The sequence below is a fragment of the Vulpes lagopus genome, chromosome 2, assembly GCF_018345385.1.
Source record: "Vulpes lagopus strain Blue_001 chromosome 2, ASM1834538v1, whole genome shotgun sequence".
Classification (NCBI taxonomy): Eukaryota; Metazoa; Chordata; class Mammalia; order Carnivora; family Canidae; genus Vulpes; species Vulpes lagopus.
In genome coordinates, this window is record NC_054825.1 from 4,360,391 (window position 1) to 4,375,600 (window position 15,210).

Here is a 15,210-nt window from a genome sequence, read left to right on the forward strand (position 1 = left end):
TTCTTCCTAACACTCGCCTTGGCCTCAGGAGCCCTTAACCCCAGGCTCCGCGAGGGTGTCCTGCCCTTGGGCCCTGGCTCGAAGAGGCGGGTCGTCCACGACTTGCACGGGGCGCCAGCCCTGATCCCTTCCTGCCCCGAGGGTTTAAATTCCCGGGGCGGCCCCGGGGCTGCCTTACACGGGATAATCTGGATGACCCTGGCCTTCTTCATGTTGGCCGGCAGGTTGCCCGTCCTCATGTTCTCCTTCATGATCCGGACATTTGTCAGTTTCTGCAGTGAAGAAGGACACACCCATGAGGTCACCACACGACACCCCGAGCGGGTCCCTCAACCTTGTAACCGCACCACCGTCAAGGGCACCTGTTAAAGGGCAACAAATACCTTTCTCCACCTACAGACATTTCCTCAATCTTGGGAAGTAAAACAGTGTGCACGACACGCTCCCCCACACGGGGTGCCGCACTGCTCTGAAAGTCCCCGATTCTTCTTCCCCCTAAGTCCCAGGTGGGGCAGCCACCCTGATTTTTCTGGGGTTAGTCAGGAGGGGAAGTGAGTGAGAGTGTGGCCTCCTTTCCCTGGTGGCTCGTCTTCCTCCCGAGTCAGTCCACACTTACCCTGAACTCCTCCTCCAGCCCGATCTTGTCGAAGTGGCTGGTGGTGCCATGGAGCGTCTGCAGGTGCTTTTCCAGGGAGGACACGTCCAGCTCGGTGTCCCCGTAGAGGTAGTACTCCAGTAAGGCTTGGTAAATGAACGTGTACTGCATCTGCGGGGAGACCCAGAGCGCCCAGCACCCTCGAGGGAGCCCCGCAGCCTCTGGCCGCTCGGAGCTCAGCAGCCCCAACTTCCAAGCTTCCTCTTCTCCACGTCTCACCAGAGGGAGGAGATTTGGGGACAAAAGTCAGATTAACAGCCATTTGTAATGACCATTTACGGCGTTGGGTAAGGATCACGCAACAGCTGGCATTACTGGGCCCACGGGCCCTGCCAGGTGCTGTCATACGTGCACCCTCTGGGGGACTGTCGCGTAGTTTCAGGGTGGCGAAGGGGTCTGGGTCTGCTCTGTGCAGCTCCCGCCGGGATGGGGGGCTGGGCCCGGGGCAAGGCGCTACTCACATCCGTCTGAACCATCTGGGGGCGCTGGTTGCGAATTCTTGACACAAACTCAAAGACATCGACCTTCTGCTCGGCGTGCATCATGTCCATCATGGCATCGATGACTATGAAGGTGCCCGTCCGGCCCACGCCGGCGCTTCAGGGAGAAGGAAGACGCCACGTGGTGAGGCACAGGCGCCTCCCCCGGCCCGACCACCCCGAGGCGAATGACTGCAGAGCCCACCTGTGCGCCCGGACAGAAGGACAGAGGACAGCCCGCCGCCCTGCGGGGAGCCTCCAGCGTCACTTAGTGCCCCCTTTCCTCCGTTAATAAAGAGCAGATCTACGGCGAGGCCAGCAGAGGGCACCGCAATCTCAGGAAAATGATCTCAAAATGCTCCTCTATGAACTACAGAAACTGTCCCAAAGGTTTCTCAGAAAGATCTGTGCCAGCAGCCTCGCGTGACGTTGTGCGAGTGGTTTGCTTCCATTACCCAATGCTGACCTGTCACCATGAGTGTAAATGGATTTTTTTAAAAATGTCACACTTGAAATGGCTTTTTTCCCAGGTTCTTTATAAAAAGGAGGCTCCCGGGCCAGGTCTGACGGCCCTTAAGGAAGGCCAGCCCGAAGGGGAGGCACCAGCTCGCTCCCTCTGGCCTCCCAGGCCTCACCCCGGGGTGGGCTGAAGCCAGCCGGCCCCTAGGGCCTCTGCTCTGTGGCTTCTTCGCTAGGAAGCTGCCCGACTGGCTTCCTGGGTTTGGATTTCCCGCCCTCCCAGTGTGCGCCCCACAGCACCTCCCGGGCCTCCGTCCTGCCCTCCGCCACCTGCCGGATCTCCCCCAGACGGTGGGCCGCGCGCACCTGTTCCCAGCACCCAGGACAACGCGGGCACGCGGTGGCGCTCAGCCAATATCTGCTGAACGAGGGACCCGCTAGGGACGCACACTCGTGTGTGCAGCATCTTCCACCAGAACTGCACGCCGAACGGGGCTGCCCCCTCCAGCCCCTGCAGCGTTAGCCTCTTGCAAAAAGGAAAATCATCTCCTTAACAAAAAGGCTCACAACTTAATGAGCTGAGTCCTCCTACTTTCCTCTTTGGGGGGGGAGGGGCGGGTGGGAGCTACCCCTCTTTTGGGTTAGGCTCCAAAATGGGGCTAGGACAGTGGTGAAGACCGTCCCCTAGGGCAGACCCCTCATCTCAAAGGGGGAAAGCAGGTAAAACACACGAAAGGCCCTTTGCGGGGATCCCTGGGTGGCGCAGCGGTTTGGCGCCTGCCTTTGGCCCAGGGCGCGATCCTGGAGACCCGGGATCGAATCCCACGTCGGCCTCCCGGTGCATGGAGCCTGCTTCTCCCTCTGCCTATGTCTCTGCCTCTCTCTCTCTCTCTCTGTGTGTGACTATCGTAAATAAATAAAAATTAAAAAAAAAAAAAAAAGAAAGGCCCTTTGCAGGGGTCTTAGGTCTTCACAGATACAAAGTCAGAGAAACCAGCAAGTGCAGAGCCAGGTGAGCCCCACCCGATGTGCGAGGAAGGCCACAAAACCACCGGCTGGAAGGCTGGAAGGCCGTCAGGGTCCCTGAGCCGCTCACAGTCCCCCTTGGCTGGCCCGGGGTGCACGCGGGAGAGGCACCACGCGGGTCCCCCAGGAAAAGGTTGAGGCCAGGTGGTCCTCACACCTGGCCTCCACGGGGATGCCGATCTTGGGGTATCCGGGCAGAGGACATCGGTTCCTTTTAAGTGATTAAGAATCTAGCATTGAGGATGAGTATGTCAGCAAGGACACCAGGAAGCCAAAGCCCCGGGAGCCTTACGTGGCCTGGAGCTGAGAGCCCCCCTGTGAGGATGAGTGTGGCCCTGGAGGTGGGACGTGGAGGCCGGGGGCTGCCACCCAGCGGGAGCCTCTCCCCCACCCCGCTGGCTTCCGGCAGGCTGTGCTCTGGGCAGCAATTCCTGCCACCGGGTGACCGTGACCGTCGTGGGCGGGCGCCAAGGACCGCTCATCTGCCCATACGACCAACTGACCAACTGACGGGGTGGGGAGGCGCCGGGGTGGGGGGGCCCCAGCTCAGGAAGGAAGGATTCGCCAGGAAGGAGGGGGCTGGAGCGGGCCACCCCTTCCACTTCCTGTGGATTAAACACCCGGTGGCAAAACAGAACAAAAGAAGGCCCGAGAGCCCAGGAGCCGCAGTGGCAGCACCGAAGGGAAACCTGCTCACAGGGAGACGAGCACGTGCTCACTGGCGAAGGCAGACACTCCGGGCCACGGAGGGGGCCCAGCATGGAAACAAGATAAATGGCCAGAGCACCTGTGCTGGGCACCCGTGGGCGGGACGGAGCGAGCGGGGTGAGGACAGTGTCACTCACTATGGTTTCACATGCACGACGGGTCTGGCTGGATCAGAGCAAAGGCAGGACCCAGCCCCCTCCCTGTGGCCACCCAAGACCCAACACAGAGGCCGTTTCTGTAGGTCCCGCATCCCCATCCCGGGGCTGGGCCGGCGGCTACCTCAAGAAGCCTGCGTCAGGGAGAGGCGGCAGCTGCAGTGGTCTTGCAGAGCCAACGGGAGCTCAACCTGGAGCCCCTCCGGCCACAGCTTCTCCAGCTGGGGGCATCGGACTCTGGGTCCTGAAGACAGGCCACCAAAGTCCCCAGGGTGTCTGCCAGAGGGGGCCCCACATCTCTGATGGGTCCACGGAAGTCCCCGTGGGGGGACTCGGCCCCTTCCATCTAGGCGTGCCCCTGCTGCATGGAGGGAGGGCCCGGCTCACCAGGGTCTCACTTGGTTCTGGCCATTGCAGACAGGTTAGTTGGGAGTACCCTGGCACTGCCAAAGGACAAAAGGGACAAGGGACAAAAGGCATCTGCACACAGTGATACGGATGCTCTGAACCTGCCATGCAGGCCTTTGGGTAGAAGGAACACGGAGACTCTGGCTTCCAAGAAGTCTGGGCAAGAACAGGAGCGACGGACAAGACGCCCCGGCTGGGGCCAAGCAGGACTGGCCCACAAGGCTCCCCTCTCCAGTACGGCTGCTGGGAACGGCTTGCAGGGCTGGCAACTGTCACCCTACAGTTGCCACCTCACTTCACGCACAGCTGCTGCAATGTCCCTCAGCTCCCAAGGACCAGGGCCAGGACCCCAGCCCTGGCCGGGATGCCAGGGGCCTCCCCTTTCTCCCTCCCAGTGTCTTAGGGTTCTAATGGAGCACCCCCCGGGGGGGATGGAGAGTCTGGCAGCAGAGTGTTCCCCATCTTTGTGCCTTTATCTCCAAACACAGAATGTGCATAAGCCAGTTAACTAACTCGAAGTCCAAGGCCTTTTCTCAGACACGACCTGCTGCACCAGGAGCCAACCTGGGCCTGGAGTAACATAAGCCCACAGAGGGGGTTAATTCATACCCTGCCTCTGTGGCTCCCAGAGTTCCAGAGGAAATGAAAGCTCGGTGTGAAAACAACCAGGAGACACCAAGGTGTGCAAAGGCAGAGGGCACCCAGTCGGGACAAAGTGATCACTTTGAAGGCTGCTTTCCCACAACCTAAGCAATAATCACAGTGCTGACAGCTGAGGCTGGTGCAGTATTTAGTTTCATGCAAAGCTCACCCCTAGGGTGAGTCCCCAGCCCCTCCAGGACTGGAGAATGGAGGGTGGAGGAGGATGCATCTGGGAGGAGAAGCGGCAGCCAGGACCTCAGAGCAGGTCTTCAGGACACCCTGCCCTGGACGGCTGCTCCTGGCTGCTATTAGCTGTGCCTGGGCCATGGCTCCCTGCCCCTCTGAGCCCCTGTAGCCCCTCTGAGCCCCCGTGGGAACTCTGAGCCCCGTGCAATCTGGGGGCTCCCCAGAGAAGTGTAGTTTCCATCTCTACCCGCAGAGGTGACTTGGAGGTCTCCGGGGGAGGTGGAGGCAGGCCAAGAGAAACTGTCGGGAGCCCCGCTAGCTCTATCTACCAGGCCTCTTGGCTTTTATCTGTTCTAGGTACTGGGGTTCCCCCTCAGATGCGGTGGAAGAAACAGTGCTGCTCTCACGGGTGGAGAATGTCCCTCCAGCTCTCACCTCGAGGGATCCTCTGAGGTGTCAGTAGTAACTTGCACTCACCCTGGGCAGGGGGCTGCTTTCACCCCAGCCCTGCCTGCTCTCCTGCCCACCCTGATCCCGGCCCACCGGTCATCTTCCCATGACAGCCAAGTCCTCCAGGTGTGTGTGGGGGCTGCCCTGTGGTCCCACCTGGACGTACCTGCAGTGGACCACTATGGGTCCGGCGTGGGCCGGGTTGAGAGCCTTCACCTTCTTCAGGAACTTCAGCATCCCGATGGGGGTGAAAGGCACGCCGAAGTCAGGCCAGCTGGTGAAGTGCAGCTGGGAGACAAGCCGTGGGGCTTTGCAGCCATCAGGGAGCTGCTGTGGGGGATGGGGGGTGGGGGTGGGGACATGAGTGAGGGGTGCTGCCTCCCCCCTGCTCCTGACACCACTTTCTGAGGATGCTCACTGCCCCTGCCACCCCCCACCCCCGCCATCTAGGCCCTAGGCAGCCATGAGGACGCCAGGGGCAGCACAACAGACCCCACAGCACCTATCTCAGGCCCAGGGCAGGCCAGCCCCCGGGGAAGCCAGACACCCCCCAGAAGCCGGCCCTTGGGCTCACCAATGAGCAGGGCTGCACTTTACGCCTGCATCCTTACCAGCAGCGCCCCCTTTCACTCCCCAGAGTGTCTCCCATTTTGAGGGAAAAGAAGATGCAGCTGGCCGGCCCACCCAAGGCCTGTGATCATGGAAGGCTAGAGAGCGTACATGGAGGTAGGTGTGTGTGTGTGTGTGTGTGTGTGTGTGTGTGTGTGCATGTCCTCGAAGGACACAAGCAGGGCAGGAAAATGATAAAGGCCAGCCTCTTCCCATCTTTGCTGTGGCTTCTAGAAACCTCAGACTCCAATTTTGCCATCTAAGCACGCCAGGCCCTCTACCTCTGATTCCTGACACTGTGACCTTCTGTTTTTCCCATTAAAAAAAAAAAAAAATATATATATATATATATATATATCATAATATATATCATGTGCTTTGTCCCTGGGCATCGGTATTGAAGAATCTTACATTCTTTCAGGCAGGGCCTGGGCGGGGACAAGCAGGAAGTCAGTATGACAAATACTGAGGAGGTTACAGAAATACTTTCGAGACTGTTAAAAAAAATTAAAAATCCCACCTCATCACTGCAATGTGTGAAATGACATCATGCTGCTGAGTGAGAACCCCCAATCCCGGTGCCCCCCGCAAGTGACCCAACTTCCTCCGCCTAAAACAGTGAGCCGGGCCCAGGAGCATCCAGCGCTGTCTGAAGACACCTGCCTACGCATCCCCTCGTCCATAGGTTCTTGTCCTCGGTCCACCAAGGCCGACCCTGTCCACCCCCCACCCCCCTCGTGCGCAGCCAGAGCCGCTGCAGTGCTGGGGGCCGGGGGTGGGGACGAAGCTCGTCATATCAAAGACAAGCCAGGTGCATACTGACTCTCGACACTGCTCTTTTGAAGAACTGTCTTTCCAGAAAGGCGATAACTGCACACGCTTACGGACTGAATGCAGAACTTCCGGATGGTGTAATCCACCAGAACCACGCAGTCCTCCACGCACACGCGGATGTTTCCATAGGTCCAGCACCCCTGGTCCGGCCAGTACTGGTAGCACTTCTCCTACAGGGGATGGTGGCACAGAGAGAAATAGGCCTGTGGGTGCCGGGGGCCCATCTGCACCCGCGCCCTCGACACGCACACACTCCAGGTGCCATCGCACAGTTTCCCAGACCGGGCAAGGGCCCCAGAGAGCGCGGCCACTCGGGCAGCCCCCAGTCTACACGGGGTCCCCGGCTGATGGGGACACCGACGCCAGGTGGGGTGTGTCGCTGGGCCTGGCAGGGAGTGTTTTCCTTGCTCAGCTCCCCGAGGACAGAGCTGGCCGGTGCGCTCGCTGTTGAAGAGGGGACAGCTTAACGCTCCCCACGGCCCCCACCCAGGACGGGGTCCGCAGGGGATGTGCAGCTGCCACGCAGGGACCCACCTCCGGACCTTCCGTCCCCCTATGCCGCAGGTGTCTGTGCGTGGGGACGGCGCATCCCCAGGCCCACAGGACGAGGCCTCTGAGGGCGCGTGAGCGCTGCCCCGCATTAGCGTTACGAGTCCTCGGGACAATTTCCCTTCCGTCCCCCAGGACGTCTCTGAATCCAAGGACAGTCAAACACTCCAAGGTGACGGTTTGGACCATTCCTGGCTTCCTGGGGGACCCCCAGGACCTCCCGAGCCTCTCCCCTTGAAGGGCCCCCACGCCCCTCCGCCCTCGGCCTCCTGTCTCCCCCCGGCCGCGGTGCCCTCCCTCCGGCCCGGTCACGAGCTGCTGCCGCAACTGCGTTTCACAACGTTGAGCCAGAACGTTGAAGCCAGGGAGGAGACAAGAGAAGTGCAAGCAATGAAGAAAAGGGAACTCTATTGAGAAATGATTTCATCTGAAATGGTGAAAATCAAGATAGAGAAGCAGGCCAGCTCTGAGTCACAGAAATGGAAAAATCCAGTAGGAGGCTCCGGGGGAGGGGGGGCTTCTCGGAGACCCACGGCCCCCCTGCCCGTATCACTGGGTCTCCTGTTTGTAAACAAGCCCCCTCCCTGCCCCGTCCCACCCCTGGCAAGTGGCAGCGGGAGGTGTGGGGGTGGAGGGGGGGCTCAGGTCCCAGGCCCCCCCCGGGGCTCCCGGGGAAGCGGCCGCCTCCTCTTCGGGGGGCCAGGGCCTGGTCCTGATGAGGCATCTGCTGGGAGCGTGGGAAGGGTTCACTGCTCCTGCCTTGAAACCCCCGCCTGCTGTCACTCTTTCCATCCAGGGGCGGGATTCACCGCGGGAGAGGGGTGGCCCTCTCCAGCCCTGTCCCAACCCCCTTGGAAACAAAACAAAAACCCCATCCTACCCGACCGGAAAGGGTGACTGGAGGCCTTTTCCTGTGCTGGTTGGCAGGCATAGAACAAATCAGTGACGGTGGCACTTGGCAGGCGGCTCCTCCGTGCCTGCCCTGCCTGCCCTGCCTGCCCTCCTGCGGCCAGTGTGCCCCTCGAGCCCCAGCCCAGCTCCCCGAGCCCTTGGTCTCAAAGGGCAGCCCTTCCCTGGAGCCCGAGCCCAGCTGCCTGAGCTTGGTGGGGCCCGGCCAGCGGGTCCCAGGCCCCTGCGTGACAGCGGGGCTGGGGTAGAGACCAGCAGGCACCCACCGGGACCCAGGGAGCAGCAGGACAGAGGTCTCCCCCCACGCTGGCCCTTCCTCTCCACCTGCTTGCCTCCTCCACCTTGCTCTGGCCCTCACCCTGGAACATGCTAGAACAGTCTCCCCATCCCCAGCAAGTCTCCTTCTAGCCTGAGATTTTTCCACCGTGGAGAGCGAGCTCACGTCCTGAAACTCAGGCCCCTGCTTTCTGCTGTGAAGCCTGCCATGGGCCCCCGTCTCAGCCTTCCACTGGAGCCCCAGGCCCAGTTCCCAGATGCATCCCTAGTGGTTCTGCTCCCAGCATGTCTGGGGGCCCAGGAGATGACTCATGGCCTGGCGATCACATCCCCCCCACCCGCACACCCAGGGTGTCTCCCTCGGGGTGGATTTGGTCAAGTCCTCCCCCAGCCTTTGAGATTCCATGTGGCTCCAGCCCCTGCCCTGACCCATACCCAAGAGAGGGTGCGGCTCCCGCAGGGGGGCCCCCTCCTTCCTGCCCCAGAAACCACAGTCATGCTGTACTGTGACTTAGTTGATAGGGATCTGAGTCCCTTAGGTCAAGACCGAAGGACTAGAAGGCACAGAAGTGGCCCTGCATGCCCCACGCCCACCTGGGGCTCCACCCGCTGTGCCCTCGGTCCACCTGGCCCCCTTGGCCCTCCCTGCCTGCTGCTGGCCCTGTGCTCTCTGCTATTTTTTTTTTTAAGATTTCATCTATTTATGAGAGAGAATGAGCAACAGAGCACAAGTGGGGGGAGAGAGAGAAGCAGACTCCCAGCTGAGCAGGGAGCCTGATGCGGGACTTGATCCCAGGGCCCCCAGGATCACAACCTGAGCCGAAGGCAGATGCTTAACTGACTGAGCCACCCAGGCGCTCCTCTCTGCTATTTTTTATGTCACCTCCTGATACAGTTTACATTTATCTGCTTTCTGTTTGGCGTCTGCACCCCCCCACACACCCAGAGGCAAAGACATAGCAGGAGGTAGGGTTTGTGAGCTGGTTCACGCCCCCCCCAACGCCCCCCACTCCCCGGGGCGGCACTGCCTGCCCAGGACAGCAGACACCAAGGAGCATTTGTCACATTTAGGGAGTGAATCTGTTTAACCTTCTTTATAGAGGTTTCAAGCTCTTTCTTACAATGCACGTGCATCACGTGTCACGTTAGAAACAGCTAAACGGGGGTGATGAATCCACATTCCTTCAATGCACCTCGTTTTCCAAGAGCATCTCTCTAGTCTGGGTAAGAAGCAGGAAATGCGTGTGTAACTCGAGGCTGAGCCTCTCAGGCCTGAGCTCCGTGGCCCCCACCAGGGCGAGAGCAGCCCGCTGGCCAGGGACCCCCGGCTGAAAAAAAGAGCTAACTCCGTGACATTTCTGCATCACGATCTAGAGCAGTGAGATGCCTGGAACACAGCGTATTTATTTCAAGATAAAAAATGCTGTGAGCCACTGGTGGTTTGTTGTTTTTCTTTTTTTTTTTTCCTTCGGCAGAGATAAGAAGGGAGAGGAATAGGAAAAGGATGTGGTGAGCATGCCTCCCAGCAAAAGTACCAGAAACTAAAAGAGAGTCCTCAGTGAGTGAGTCACACGGCTGGGCTCACCTCTTTCCTCTCCTTCACGTTGGTCAACATGACAATGGTCGCAGACTTCTGTTCCCAGATCATCCTCCAGAAGTCATTAACCGTTTCCTGTTTGGGGCCTGCATGCAGAGGAAAAACCCCAAGTCACACCGGAAGGGGGGGTCACCGTGGGTCGCAGCCCCTGTCACCCTGGCCTTGGGGCCCAGCTGCTCTGAGGCGCGAAGGGCTGCTGTGCAGACCCGGAGGTCTGTGGCTTTTCGCCCTGTCCCACCACAGCCACACCCCTGCCCCCCGCCGGGGCTGGAAGTCCTTGGGGAGCTCCTCAGCTGCACCCAGGGGGTGACCCCATTCACAAGCAATAGAGAGTATGCAGAGGAGGCTTGGGAATATGCCTGCCTGCGCGTCAGCGTGGTGTGCGTCCACTCCAGGGCCTCGCCGAGCGTCTCAGTGCCACGCAGAGACGGATGCAGACAGACACAGACCACAGGGCAGCTGACTCACCCTCCGTGCCTAACCCCCTTCCCTCAGCTCTCAGCTGCCCTCGCAGCTGGCGGTGATTCAGGGCCGTCCAGGGAGCTCTGGGCTAACGTTCCTGGGGAGCGGTCTGAACAAAAGATAAAGTGTCCCCAGAAGAAAGTCCTTGCCCTTTGCCCTGCATCCTGCCTGGATACAGACACAGTGCCTGGAGATGCAGCAGCTATTTTGTGACCCTGAGGAAGACAGTGACATGCTCCAGAGGGTGGAGCAGGAAGATAAAGGGGCCCCTCTCCCTGGAGCTGGGCTGCCTCCCCTGCTTACGAGAGAGAGAGACAGACAGACAGAGACAGAGGTGTTGATCTGTGTCAGCTGATGCCTGTCAGGCTTTCCGACGATGTTGTCTCCTGGGTGTATGTGTACGTGTGTTTACCTAGGTTTTAGGGAATGTGCATTTTTAATAAGCTCTCCAGTGATTCCGATGTACACGGGCTTTTGGGACCTGTAGTCTGAAAGGCTCTTGCCTAAGAGGGAGGAAGTCCAGGAAACCAGCCAATCGCTCCACACCCCTCGCTGCATAGCGCCAGCTCCCGGGGCGGTGGATGGTACGCAGGCTTGGAAGCACTCACACGTACAAAGTGGACTGTGTGCAAGGTTGAGGGCGAGCTTCCAGAGCCGAAGCATCCTCACGGTTACGGCCTTGAGCTGAAAAGCTACTCTCTCCCCTCCCCACTGCACCCCCTCCCTGCAATAAAACAACAACGTGGGAGCCACACAGGGCTCCACCAGCTGAGAGATTCAAGGTTGTCTAATGTCACTGACATGGTCCCACTGGCCTTCAGGGTGCCCTGTCTTTGAATCACGCAGGTGTGGAGAAGGCCATGTGTCTGTTTATCTCACGTACACCCTGGGTGGATGCACATCCGACAGGCCTCTTACACCTGCACTTGGAAATGACCGCACCTGCCCGGCTCCTCACACGTCTGCCCTGACCACAGAGGGAGACCAAGGTGCCCGGGGGCTCCAAGTCGTCATGCTTCACAAATGGACGTGCAGAACGACCTCAGAATGCTCGCTAAGACGCAGATGCAATAAGCACTGCTGCCCAGCTCCCAGGGCCCGCGGACACTCCGGGGCAGCGCCTTGAGCTGCAAGGCTCTGAGAGATCTGTGACCCCCTGCATGCCCTGAGCTTAGGGACAGGTGGGACACGCTGCACCAGGCAACGCAGATGCCGCACTGCACACGTATGAGAGGCGAGGAGCGGAAGCCCCGTGTTCCTGCCATCAGGTAGTGCCAGCCACGACATTTTACCCAAACCTTGTTCTGAGAGAAACGATACAAAGCTTACCTTGAGCTGCTATGAATTTATTCTTCTCTTTGTAACCCTAGAAGAAATAAAATCAGATTAGTAGTTTTTCATCATTCTCTTTGCTGCTTGGAAAGCAACATAGTTTCATGAAAAACTTACTAGTGATTTCAGAATTAGTGGGACTTTGGTTCATCCCTCTGCAATACTTTCCCAGACACACACACACACACACACACACACACAAATGGACACGCGTTGAGATATTTTTAACTGGTTAATACATACACATTCTATATTGTGCTTTTACGATAATTTTATGATTTACATTAATTGATTTTTAAGGTTCCAGTAAAGTGGATTCTTAATGCACTGAATATGGTTTTATCACAAGTTTGTTTGTCTCTCCCGTTCAACTTTGTCAGTAATGTAAAGAATGCTGTGACACACATTTTTTCTTGTCCTTATCTGTTTCTTTTTTTTTTTTTAAGACTTTATTTATTTATTTGAGAGAGAATGAGCAGAGGGAGAGAAGAGGGAGAGGGAGAAGCAGACTCCCAGCCGAGCAGGGAGCCCGACACGGGGCTCGATCTCAGGACCTGAGATCATGACCGGAGCCGAAGGCGGATGCTTCACTGACTGAGCCCCCCAGATGGCCCTGCTTATCTGTTTCTTTTTTTTTTTCTTTTTTTTTTTGCTTATCTGTTTCTTGAAACTGAATATCCAGATGGATGCTAACTTCAAAGGCCTGGGTGATTCCATGCTCTCTGGGCTCTGGCCAAACTGCCCAGGAAGGTTGGGACAATCTACATACCTGGCTCCCCCAGAGAAAAATCATGATTCACATTGAGCCCCTAAATGATCCAGGCATGTGCATCGTGCTGGGCCGGGGGGCAAAAAACGAAACAAAACAAAACAAAAAAACAGACTTACATCTATGTAGGAAGCATTAATGTAGTCTGAACAGGGGGTCCCATCCACTTGGCTTAAAATCACCCTTGAATGATCATCTGTTTAAAAAAGAAACAACAAAACATGCTATTAGGACAAGGCAATCACAGCTGCCATACATTTCTTCCATCTACAGCATTAAATGCCGCAAAGGACACCACCTCTGATTCTATGGTGATCAGAGGGACAGAGGCGGTGCCCTTCTTAAACGTTCACATGAGACCCTTCGTGCCATGAGGGTGGGAATGCACCTGTTTCGTTGAATATCACGTCTCAGCACTGACGACAGTGCCAGGCCCTCCCCAGGTGCGCAGGTAAGAACTTCAGTGCCCAGGAGCGGGGGCTGCTGGATCTCCCCCTAGAAACAGGGCAGCAGCACGGGCTGGGACCCCACAGTGAGATCACCACATTCTCGGAAACCCCAGTTGGGCCCCAGTGTTAACAACCATAGTCAGGACAACTCTGGGTGGAAGGACTGAAGCCCGCTCTCCCAGGCTTTCCAGGGATGGGACAAGCTGACTCCACAGCCCGATCCTCACCCTCAGGGCGGCTCCAGGGATGGCAGGTGTGCAGGCCTCACAGACCTGGGCCAGGCGCTGTGGGCCACCTGCCTTGTTGTACGACTAGTCTCCAGAGTGGGAGGACTGACCACAGAGAGGTCTGTGTGTGAGTGTGTGAGTGTGGGGTGTGCAGGTGAGTGATGTGTGTATGTGTTTTCTCTGTGTATGGTGTGCATGTGCGTCTGTGGGGTGTGCACGTACACACGCACTGGGGAGGCTGCAGCCGGAGCCCCTTTGTGATTGTGGTGGGTTCTTGCCACTCTTGCCTCCGTGGGCCACTTCCTCCATTTAAAAAAATAAAAATTAAACATTTTATTTTATGACTGTGTTACTAGTGAGTATAAAGCTTAATGTAATCCAGACTGGACTGTGTATATATTTTTTTTCTCATTTCAAAGGGAACTAGATGGTTTCATGGGACTTTAGAAGTGCTGTGGCCGTGGACCTGGGTCTCCATGCTGCTGTACTCGTGCCTCTATTTGTACAGCAGCTTCTCCCGGGGGGTGGGAGCACTGAGGATGCCCAGATGCAGCCCAGGGCCTGGGCCAAGGGGCAAAGCTACTCCTGGGGTTATTCACGCTGTGCTGGGCACAGAGCATGGAGTAGAGTGAGCACTTCACATGTAATAACTGCATTAATTATGGAAAAATTCTGTGTCCCTGTCCTGCTTTATCCCCTCCTCGTCCCCACAGGACTGAAACTGAGAAGAATGTGCTTGTGGCATGGATCTGGGGCCCAGACCCCGGAGCACCGCTGTGGTCCCCAGCCTACCTGCAAGGCGCTGCTGGCTGCAGACGCCCATCACCTGGATATTGTATCGCTGGGCCAGATCTGTCCTGCTCCTGGCAGGACAGGGCCAGCGAGGCTCCCAGGGAGAGTCACGACCCAATCAGGGTGTCGAACCCCAAACTCAGAGCCCGGGTGGACTTCTCCATGAGACCCTCCTTCTCCGTGAGACAGCCCTGCAGCAGAAAATAGCTCTGGCTGCACACGCGTAAAGCCAAGTTGAAAATAATTTGGATCAGTTTATGCATCGAGAACAGCTATAGAAAGCAGAAGGCAAAAAATAGCCTTCTGGTTAGATTTAGAACCTTGCAGTTTCTAAGAGCTTCCTGTCTTTTTATTCTGAAAGTCACACTTCGCTTTCAAACATTATTTCCTGAAATTATCAGCTGTTGCTGTTTTTCCAGAGAGAAGGATGCTGCCTCCCGACCGGCCACCGGGGGCTTTCCATAGGCCTCGTGCACAGAGCAGGTGTCCTGGTCTCTGAACTCGGAGCTCTCTGGACCCCATCCAGGACTGGGTCTCATAAAGCTGGTAAAGTTTCAGCCGATCCCGGCTTGGGGAGGACGGGGAGCGGCCTGGATGGTGTACGGGGTGGTTGGGAGTTGGCCCTTCTCAACCCCTGCTGACCCTAACCCCACCCTGAGCAAGAGCAGAGTCTCCCAGCCCTGGGCAGGGCGCGACAGAGAGTTGAGACCCCCCACATGACCTCAGTGATACCAGTCCAATGCCGTCCTGGGCCCCCACCCGGCCCCAGGGCATCTCTGGCCAACTCCTCAGTTTAATCGGACATGGCTCTCCTTCGCCCTGTGTCTTGCTAACACCAGATGCCTTTCAGCAGGTGATCTCCAGGGCACATCCCAAGGGTCTCAGGCCGCTGTTCCATAGCCCAGTGTCCCGTCATGTGAAACACATCCACACACCCGGGCAGAGTGCCCTGGCCCCTGAGCAGCGCTGGCACCCCGCTTCCTCTGGCACAGTGCTCCCGGGCAGGACAGGGCTGGGGCTGGACTCTCACCCAGTGCCGGGGGGTGGGGGCAGACTGGCCCTGGTGCAAGTTTTACTGGCAGGAAAGGGCCACTTCTCCGTAGCACAAGCTTGAGAACACATGGAGGTCGGTGACCCTCAGGGGAGGCAGCACCCCACCCTGGGCCACCAGCTTTGCAAAGAGGGGAGAAGGGACAGGTAATTTCCACACCTGGCCGTTACTTCCACTCCCACTGAG

At 57.9% G+C, this 15,210-nt stretch overlaps 1 protein-coding gene across 10 annotated transcripts in view; it reads right to left on the reverse strand.

The window, feature by feature from the left end:
* PTPRE (protein tyrosine phosphatase receptor type E) overlaps positions 1 to 15,210 on the reverse strand; it is a 159,434-nt gene that overhangs the window by 16,150 nt on the left and 128,074 nt on the right. For 8 of the 10 annotated variants that reach the window (XM_041742761.1, XM_041742762.1, XM_041742758.1 and 5 more), the window contains 8 exons: positions 12,625 to 12,701; positions 11,734 to 11,770; positions 9,931 to 10,028; positions 6,662 to 6,781; positions 5,335 to 5,498; positions 1,117 to 1,252; positions 617 to 766; positions 179 to 272 (listed from right to left, as the gene is read on the reverse strand). In XM_041742761.1, coding sequence (XP_041598695.1) covers positions 179 to 272; positions 617 to 766; positions 1,117 to 1,252; positions 5,335 to 5,498; positions 6,662 to 6,781; positions 9,931 to 10,028; positions 11,734 to 11,770; positions 12,625 to 12,701 — 876 coding nt within the window. Of the gene's footprint in view, positions 1 to 178; positions 273 to 616; positions 767 to 1,116; positions 1,253 to 5,334; positions 5,499 to 6,661; positions 6,782 to 9,930; positions 10,029 to 10,305; positions 11,095 to 11,733; positions 11,771 to 12,624; positions 12,702 to 15,210 lie in introns of those variants that run through there. The other 2 variants (XM_041742756.1, XM_041742766.1) reach the window with 2 other exon arrangements.